This window comes from Curcuma longa, chromosome 5, assembly GCF_044706935.1.
Source record: "Curcuma longa cultivar G26 ecotype Majalengka, Jawa Barat chromosome 5, ITB_CL_G26_1.1, whole genome shotgun sequence".
Lineage (NCBI taxonomy): Eukaryota > Viridiplantae > Streptophyta > Magnoliopsida > Zingiberales > Zingiberaceae > Curcuma > Curcuma longa.
The window spans coordinates 6,880,891-6,890,748 of record NC_133865.1 but is presented as its reverse complement, the minus strand read 5'-3'; the positions used below and the strand labels follow the sequence as shown (position 1 = coordinate 6,890,748).

General features: G+C 37.5%; 1 protein-coding gene across 1 annotated transcript; it reads right to left on the bottom strand.

The window, feature by feature from the left end:
• Nucleotides 1-5,731: 5,731 nt before the first annotated feature.
• On the bottom strand, nt 5,732-7,310 carry LOC141829691 (GDSL esterase/lipase At1g71691-like). The gene is made up of 4 exons (XM_074717213.1): nt 6,938-7,310; nt 6,731-6,843; nt 6,161-6,647; nt 5,732-6,050 (listed from the first exon to the last, which is right to left on the bottom strand). The coding sequence occupies exons 1-4, from the start codon at nt 7,188-7,190 to the stop codon at nt 5,830-5,832; spliced, it is 1,074 nt and encodes a 357-aa protein (XP_074573314.1). The 5' UTR covers nt 7,191-7,310; the 3' UTR covers nt 5,732-5,829.
• Between the last annotated feature and the right edge of the window lie 2,548 nt (nt 7,311-9,858).

Genomic DNA, 9,858 nt, shown 5'->3' with positions numbered 1-9,858 from the left:
AGTATTCATAAAAGTATTCATGCTCGAGTATTGTTTTAAATGTATTCATGTTCTTAAATACTAGCTAATTCAATACTTTGTATTGAGAACAACTAATTAATTTTTGATTGTAGCGATTTTTTTAAAAAAAAGTTTTTTTAGATTGTTCCAGTGTATCAATAATTAAGGATTCTTAAATGAGAGGTCAAAACCAAAGAGTCCTTTAAGTGAGTGTTAAGTAACCGGCTTGATCTCTTAATGATGTTTGATTAGTGTTTGATTAGTTGTAATTTTTAAATTTATGGCCAGTTCTCGGCCACCTTGTTTGAACGTCAAACCAGTCCTCATCGAATAGTCGAAAAGGACAAGGAATCTAAAGTTCAATTGTATCAGTTGAATGATTGAAGATAATTGATGAAATAATATATTAATTGCTATGAGACATCCAATTGGATTTGAGTAAATTAATTAATTGAATTGTTGAAAGAGATGGAATTAGGTTATTTTTGGGTACATTGATTTGAAAAAAAAAATGATAATCTTTAAATGCAAGATGTTGCCACATATATATCGGGGGTGGTGCTAAGCTACGCTGTCTGGAAACGGCTGGTCCATGTCCACGGTTGGTCCATATCCGGCCCGCTCCCCTTCGCCGACTCATCCTCGTCCGCCTCCTCGTGCTCATCGACGTCCTCCTCTCCCCCCCCATGCCTCATGTATGGCCCCTCCGCCGGCGCCACCGAGGAAAGCTTCCTGCTTTACGACCACCCCTTGCCGCCGCCGACGCTGCCGTTGCCAACGAAGAAGGCCCAGGTCGCCGGAGACTCCCTTCCGTCTTGGCACCGGCGACCAACCCTCGCGTGCGACGCTAGAGAAGAAGAACAGGGATGAGGCTGACGACGCGATCGGGAGATGGGAGAAAAGGAGAATCGCGATTTGGGAAATGCCTTAATGGGTTTGATAGCTTCTTAACGGATCAAATGGTTAAGATCCAATAACATTATCCAATAAGCTATAAATCCAATACCCTTTAACCATTAATCCTTAAGTAATTTGGGCTGCTCTTGGGCTCAATTTAATTAGTCTTTAATTGGGCTTCGACGTTTTCAAAATCTGGAAACTTCAACTATTGTCGTTTCTCGTTTCCGTTTCTGCGTTTTTCGTTTCTCGTCTCCAAGTTTCCAGATAACATAGGTGCTAAGTAACTAAAGAATCTCCTAAGTTAAATTTTTGCAAGCGCAAAAGATTATGAGAATTTTAAACACAGCGTACGTGTGATTTGATCCTAAAATTCAAATAGGATCTAAATCACTACACTATGCACATAGTTTTTTGTAAATGTGTTATGAAAATATTTTAAAAAATCAGCGAACATATTCTCAACACATAAAAAAAAGGTTTGTACATGATATTTTTTAAGAAAAATATTAGTAAAATAAAAATACAGATCTTTTTGTCATTCTATATATCAGTTAGCGATGTCCTCATATATAATCCTATTAAAATAGTCTGATTCATTAAATAATTGAGCGCATATAAGAAAAAACTTGTAATATTTACAGTAATCACTCTGTATGTTAGCTAGAAATGCCCTCATAATCCGATTAAATAGTCGGATTAATTGAGTCTAAAAGCTTGTAAATTATAGAGTTTTTTTTATTCATATAATTATAGCTGTCAACAAGCAATTTAGACGGGTTGAGTTAAAATTTTATCAATTCATTTAATTTTAAAATAGATTCAGGGGTTAATCCACCTAGGCCTGCGATCGATGTGGGTTGGCCCGTGGCAAGCTTGGGTTGATCTTCGGGTTGAAAAAATTTATTTATTTATTTTAAATTTTAAAATTAAAATAGAAAACTCAATGGATTAGTAGTTTTGATCCATCTAAATCACAATTCAAGCTTCAAACTTAACTAATTTAAACTGTAATTCAAATTTAAAATTTTTTATATATTTTTTATTTTTTGACATATTCGTAGGTATAGCCGTCAAGTTGGGTTAGGCCCGCCGGGTTGGCCCGCCCCGCCAAGAAATTTAGACGGGTTGGGTTGAAATTTTATCAACCCATTTTAAGATGGGTTGAGGTGGGTTGGCCCGCCTAGGCCCGCGACCCGCGTGGGTTGGCCCGCGGCGGGCTTGGGTTGGCCCGCGGGTTGAGAAAGTTTATTTATTTATTTTAAATTTTAAAATTAAAGTATAAAACTTAATGAATTAGTGGGTTTCATCTATTTAAAATACAATTTAAGCTTAAAAATTATAATTCAAACTTAAAATTTTCAACTTAATCAATTTAAATTATACTTTAAACTTAAAATTTTTAATATTTTTAATATTTTTTTATTTTTTAACAAGCCCGCGGGTTGGCCCGCCTAACCCGCGGCCCGCCTTGAGTTGGGTTGGGTTGGAGATTTCCCAACCCGCCAAATTGGTGGGTTAGCCCACCCCGGCCCGCATTATGATGGGCCCGCCATGGGTTAGCCCGCCCCGCCATGGGTTGGCCCGTTTGACAGCTCTATTCGTAGGTTGACCCTCCTAACTCACAACCTGCCTTGGGTTGAGTAAATTGGAGATTTTTCAACTCACCAAATTGGTGGGTCAGTCCATCTTGCCCGCTCTACTATGAATTGACCCATTTGACAGCTCTATATATAATAATACTATACGCTCATGAATCACTATATAGTTTAAGTATAATATATATTAGTGAAAATATAAAAATACTAATTAATTTAAGTAATAATTATTATTGTAGCCCATAGGTATGTTTATATAAATTATCTATAAAAATTTATTTTAAAAATTCACAAATAAGGTAACCGTTAACCTGATATATAATAACACAATAGTTATCAAAATTGTTCCCTTTTGATATTTGGTAGGGTGAGCAACTGATGAATTATCTTCAAAGTTGACTAGTCTCTATTGATCTAGCGGATATGGAGCTGTCCTAGGGAGATGTAAGTCTTGTTAGGAAGACTCCTTCGATGATAGACCTTGTTGGAAAGACTCTCCTTTGATGAGTTAGGCCTTACTGGGAAGACTTCTTCGATGAGGTAGGTCTTGCTGGGAAGATTTCTTCAGAGTGGTAGTTCTTGCTAGAAAGACTCCTCCGGAGAGGTAGATCTTGCTAAGAAGACTCTTCCGATGATAGATCTTGCTGGGAAGACTCCTCCGGTAATGGGCCTATTGGGAAGACTCCTTCTAAGAGATAAATATTGCTGGAAAGACTCCTCTAATAGTAGGCATTGCTAGGAAGACTCCTTTGGTGGTTGCCTTGCTAGGATCGCTGTCAGGTGAATAACTAAGAAGTAACTATTGAGGGGAAGAGGTTGAAGATGACAAAGTTCAGGAGAACATCTTAGATGCATGCAATACTCAAACAGAGATTAGATTGGGCGTCGAGACGGGGCTCAGCAAATTAGACAGGAATGAACTAAAAGAGTCAGGCAGAACTGAACTGAGAAAGTCAAGTAGAACTGAGATAAACTAAAAGAGTCAGGTAAAGCTGAGCTGGAAGAGTCGAGTGAGCCAAGATGGTTCGGCTAGACCCAAGCTCCTTATAGGCCGAGTTTGATTCCCTGTGGATCATACTTGACTGCATAACTTTGACACGATTCTTGACCTTCTATGCCACGTTAGGATTGTGCCGTATCAAACATAAAGAGAAGAGAGACACGATTGTTACTATCATTGTTATTTAAGACCTTCCACTTCTTCTCGAGCTTGGACTCTCGCTCTCGTAGATCTTTTCAATTTGGAGCATCCACTCGATGACGAGCTCATTCTCACACTTCCATGGCAGATAGAACTCGGCAAAGCAACACTTGTTGAGGGGGATGAGAATCTCATTGTCTCTATCTGCATGCATCTCTAACGCCACAAAAACTCTATGGAACAAGTCTTCTTCTATCACCTCCCCAACTTCACCTCCCACTTTATCACCTCCATTTTTCCAACCTCAACTCTTCCCTCTCCCTCGCTCTCCTTGGCTTCTTCCCTCTCTTCGAAAAGATCCGGCGATCCCCAAATTAGCCCAACACCAACGTCCATGAGATATACAATGCAGAAGCAAAGCTATCCTCGCCCTCACATTTCAGCAACCTGCCCGTTGTTTTCGCAACTCCAGTGCAGAGGCAGTGGGCAAAGGTTTCACTGTTATAATGAATAAAAAACTTCCACCCCAAAGCTCAACTACTTAACTCCTAACCTACTAAAATAGGATGCTTTGGACTTTTCCACTTACTTCTAAACATCCGATGAATGTTGATATGTTTGAATCAATCTTAATAATATATTATCAAACATCGAAATCCTAAAAACTTATTACACCGACAGATGAAAATATATAAAAAAGTATTCTATAACAATCTGTGTAGAAAATAAGATATGTATCATCCATTTTAATTTTAGTGTTATGTGAGAGGAGATAATTTTCAAAATTTAAAAAAAAGTTCAGTACCAAAAAATAATGAGCATTATCAAGATCTATCTTGAATTGATTTTTTTTTATTATGAAGATCGAGTATAATAATGTCACCTTCTTGATCACTATCAATGAGAATATCATGCCTTTAATTTAGTTAGAAAAGAAGAATTAAGCTTGGTTAGGGAGAGAATTAAAAAGAGAAAAAAAAAATATTAAAATAGAATTAGAATGAAAAGAGAAAAAGAGCACGGGAGAGGCTCTGATAGAATATATCTTAAATGGGGACAACTAAGGAATTACTTTAATTTGTTTTTTTATTGATCATTGTTATAGGCTAATCTATCTATTTATATAAATTGTTTAGATAATATATATTGTTCTTGTTTGAGGTCGTCTCCAGATGAGTTATCGGACACTTGACTTTTATGTTAACGAAGTCGCATAGAATCGTAAACTTGTCGAGAGAATATGGTGTTCCCGCAAAACTACGAGGAGAAGAAGGAGGGTGAGAACAGAGGTTAGCTGCCCTAACTCAATTAACCGTTTTGATTCTCAAGTCAATTCACAACAAGACGACGAGAGAGGAAGAAGAACAGTGAATGCAGAGGGTAGAGAGTGTCGATGTGTATACGTACTTGTGCCCGTGAGGAGCGGAGTTATTATATGGAGTTATAAGAGGAGAAGTCACATTGACAGTGAGGGAAAGATCCCATCATTACTGTAGTTGAGGGTCCCATCACCCATGCTTAATACGGTACAAGACCATGTTGTATTAATGGGGTAAGCGATTTACCGTTGAGTACTTTACTGTTTCACGTGTCGTGGCAGTCCGGCAAGCTGAGTGAAGGAGTGGAGCTCCTGGGAGTCGACTTCTGTCTTGGAGATCACGGGCCCAGTTGGGTGTGGAGTCAGGCAGTCTCAGAATCAAACATGAAACCTAGCACTAGGCCAGTCAGGTGTAGAATCAGCGATCTCAGAGTCTAGCACATAGTTGGCACAGAGCCCGTTAAGGGTGGAGTCAGCTGGTCTTGAAGTCGAGCATTTGACATGTTGCCTTCACTTAGATCAAATCTTGACTTTTTTTGACCAAAGCATATCCGCCCATAACATATATAAAAAATATTATACTAAATATGATATGGTCTCCGTAGTTATAGAAATAATGACAAATATAGCTGTGCTTACAATCTAAATACGAAAAATCTTTAACACTTGGAATCAATTTCTAATTATTATCTTAAATTCTTATTATCCATCAAAATATTACTAACAATACTACTTCGCGTAGCTGTTTAACAGTATTATTCGACACTCCCTGTCAAGATAAAAAACCACACGATATGGATCACACACAGCGATTCCAAGTAATTCAATTTTATTTCAAACATTAATTAAGACAATTAAAAGGCGATATAAATTTTCTAACTCTCCAGCAAGCTGTGGATGTTGACAGGGTAAGCAAACCGGCGTGGCCCGTAGAACGACAGTCGAGATCTCAGCAGCCACACCGCTTGCGTCGCGTGGATTCCGTCCCAGAATAAATACTGATTCCGGTCGCCGCAGTAGGTGGAGTTGGGAGTGCACGGCCCCTCCGCGTTCAACCTTCCCGAGCCGCAGCACGCAGCTGCCAGCTCCGTGAAACCTGTTCAGTGATCGATCCGTGAGCACACGATCGACGTTAGCATGTCGATCGATCTGTGTAATTGATTTATCGAATCGATGAAAAGCTGCATGTGCACACCACTCACTCACCGTATTTCTGGGGATCCGACAGGATCTGGATAGTGATTTCGAAAACATCGGAAAATGAATATTTGAACCCCTCCAGCTCCATGGCGAGCTGCTCCAACAGGGCTCTCGTGGCGGTCTTGTACCTCAGGGACAGATCGTTCAGCTCCGGGTTGCACGCGCCGTCCGGAACCGTCCTCCTAACGATCGGATTGCAGCCGAACAGCGCGGTCCCGACCACCACGAACTTTCGCGCTCCGAGCTGGTAAAGGGTCCGCAGTTGGTCCGCAAACTGGCGGAGAACCGCGGCGACGATTTCGTCTTTCTGGGTGCTGTTTCCGGGGATGAGGACGGCGGAGCTTACGAAGAGGTCGTTGTTCCCGACGCTGATATAGAAGAGTGACTTGCTCAAGAAGGCGGCAGCGGACCCGGCGCCGTTAGCCGCCGTGAGATTCCCGGAGAACGTGGAGAAGTCTTTGATTTGCTGCGTCATCGTCACGACGGACGTTCCCTGCAGTCATAATTGATTGATACATCGTTGAAGCAATCGTAAACTAGATCATCGCAGTAATTCTTCACGAATTACGTACTCACCGTGGTGTCGAGAACTCCGGAGCCGGCGGAGGCGAAGTTTACTCCTTGCCCCCCCTGGTCGGCGCACGAAAGAGAGAGAAACGGCGGTGGGCTGCTTAACCCCGCCGCCCTGGCTTTAATTATCACAAAAAATTAAAGCATCGTAATTAGGCTTGGCAAATCAATGCATCACATATTTATTAGTATATATATATATATATTAATTACCGACGAGGTCAACGCCGAGGAAGCCGTTCCCGTACCGGCCGGTGGGAATCCGGCCAGGGTAATCGACACCGTAAGGGGGGAAGTTGGCTTTGGGTGCATTGGGCAAGAAGTTGTTGTTTCCGACGTCGACGGTGGAGTCGCCGAAGACAAAGACCGCCGGCGAAGTCGCGGTCGTCGCTGTCAAGAGATTTGATAAGAAACTAACAAGGCTTAGGAAGAGGAAGAGGGTGGCGGCCTTCTGCAGCTTCCCCATGATCGACTCTGCTAATTATTGGAATGATCAAGATTTTGCGTGAGGAGTGAGGGTTGAGGGTTGTCAACTGGTTGTAATTGAATAATTGAGCTCTTCTCTTCTTTAGCAAAAGATACAGAGGGTGGCGGCTGGCCTTCTGCAGCTTCCCCATGATCGACTATGCTATATATAATTGTTGGAATGATCAAGATTTTGCGTGAGGAGTGAGGGTTGAGGGTTGTTAACTGGTCATAATTGAATAATCGAGCTCTTCTTTTCTTTAGCAAAAAGATAAAATCTACCACTTCAACAATTTCATACAGTTATTCCATAATTATCTATGAAAAAATAAATCAAGAAACATACCATTTACCATGTACAGAAGAGGACATTCATAATTGAGTTCTTCAAGGTCAAAAGCCAAAAATAACGGTAAATAAAATTTATGGATCAACCCGAAAGCGAGAGAATTGGATGCATATCAATTATGAAGCCTGCTTTTCCCACCCCCCCCATCACCGCACAACCCCCGCCCACCCCCCCCCCCCCCCCCCCCCCACTTCTTCTCTCTCCTTTATCCTTTCCTTTTATTTATTTATTTTTTATTTTTTTAAATTTTTATTTAATTTTACTTTTAATTAATTTTATTTAAAAATAGTTCTCATATATTTTTATTTTTATTTAATTTTATTTTTAAATTAATTTAATTTATTATTTTTTTCATTGATACAATATTTTTTTCAATTTTATTTAATTTTTATTTTTAATCAATTTTGTTTATTTTTTTATCAATACTTTATTTTTAGAATTTTATATAAATTTTATTTAGTTTTATTTTTAATCAATTTTGTTTATTATATTTTTTCAATTTTATATAAATTTTATTTTTTAATTATTTTTATTTATTATTTTTTTATAATACTTGTATTTTTTTCAATTTATTATTTTTTAAATTTTGTTTTTTTATTGATTTTATTTTTTTGTTAATCAGTTTTATTTTTTTGAATATTTTTTTTATATGCTTAGATAAGTAAAATAAAATAAAAAATAAAAAAAAGTATAAAAGTCATTTGAATAAGAGAGAGAGAGGAGGGGAGGAGGGCCGCTGTGGTAATGGAGGTGGGAAAAGCAATTTGCATCAATTATTGTTCTGTATGAACCGATAAAGGTGTGGGGGACACACATGCAACGGCAATCTACTAATAAACCATGATCATCAAAATTTTAAAATATCCTAATCACACGGATAAGTTTTAGAATTATCAAATTAGGTATCCAACATCCATGCTCCTCCATTAAAAAATAAAAAATAAAAAAGTTTTTAATCCATTGAGACAATATAACAATCAATTCAATATGCTACTGTAAATATAAATAATAACTTTAATTGATTGTTATATTATACTATAATTGATTAAATTTTTTTAATCAATTAAAAATTTTTCTATGTTAAAAAATTCATGGTTCTTAGGTGTATCAAATTGTTGATTGAGAGCATCAATACATCCAAGAACGCTTCAAGAGGACGTAAGACTTGATTCCATATCATTCGAAGCTTCCTAACTCCATCAAATATTTAAACATTTTTAAAATAAAATCGACTGATGAATTTTAGTCATTCAAAAAATCAAAAGTATTCATGTTCAAGTAGTACTCCTAAATATTTTCATGCTCTTAAATAACAATTCGATACTCCGTATTGAAAACAACAAAATTTTGAATATAGAGGACTTTTTTAATCGATTAAAAAAAAGTTTTTATAGATTGTTACATTATAGAGAAGTGGTGTTAATTATTAAGGATTCTGAATTGATGATTCATCACCAAACTTGGTAACGAAATCAGGATTCGTCGCCAAACTTGACGACGAATCACATATTCGTCGCCAAATGACGATGAATTATACGACAAAAATTAATTCATCGTAATTTTCACAACTAAACTATTTTCGTCATAAATTTCGTTGCAAACTGACGACCAAAATATATTTCATCGCAAATTTTATCGCAAATTTACTACGAAAAAAATTCATCATAAATTTTCGTTGCTAATATCCTATATTTTTGTAGTGAAACCAAAGAGTCTTTATAAGTGAGTGTTAAGTGAATTAATAATGTTATCATGTGTAAGCTAATAATTAAGTTGGCAACATGAAATAAGATAAATTGGGGTTTCATTTCTTATTGATATCTTGTGTTAGGTAACAGGCTTGATCTCTTATTGATGTTTAATTTGATTAGTTGTTGAATTTTTAAATTAACGGCTACTTCTCGGCCACCTTGTTTGCAGGCCAAACCAGTCCTAATCGAATAATCGAAAAGACAAGGAATCTAAAATCTAACTGTATCAGTTGGATGACTGAAGATAATTGATGAAATAATATATATATTAATTGCTATGAGACATCCAATTGGATTTGAGTAAATTAATTAGTTGAATTGTTGATAGAGATAATGGAAGTAGGTTATTTGGGTACATTGATTTGAGAAGAATAGTTAGATGGTTAATCTATGATACGTTTAAATGCAAGGTGTTGCCAATCATATATATCTTTTTCAAGTATAACTATCATTGACCTTCCTCTTCTCCTCGAGCTCACAGATCTTATGTATCTAGAGGCTCCACCGTCATAATGAACAAAAAAACCTTCCACCCCAAAAAGCAGCTACTTAACTCCTAACATACTAAA

What these genes read in the sequence shown, in the direction of transcription:
- LOC141829691 (XM_074717213.1), bottom strand. Translation starts at nt 7,190, where the DNA reads ATGGGGAAGCTGCAGAAGGCCGCCACCCTCTTCCTCTTCCTAAGCCTT. An exon ending in CCTCGGCGTTGACCTCGTCG is followed by an intron (nt 6,844 to 6,937) that starts GTAATTAATATA and finishes TGATAATTAAAG; the next exon opens with CCAGGGCGGCGGGGTTAAGC. An exon ending in CCGGAGTTCTCGACACCACG is followed by an intron (nt 6,648 to 6,730) that starts GTGAGTACGTAA and finishes TTATGACTGCAG; the next exon opens with GGAACGTCCGTCGTGACGAT.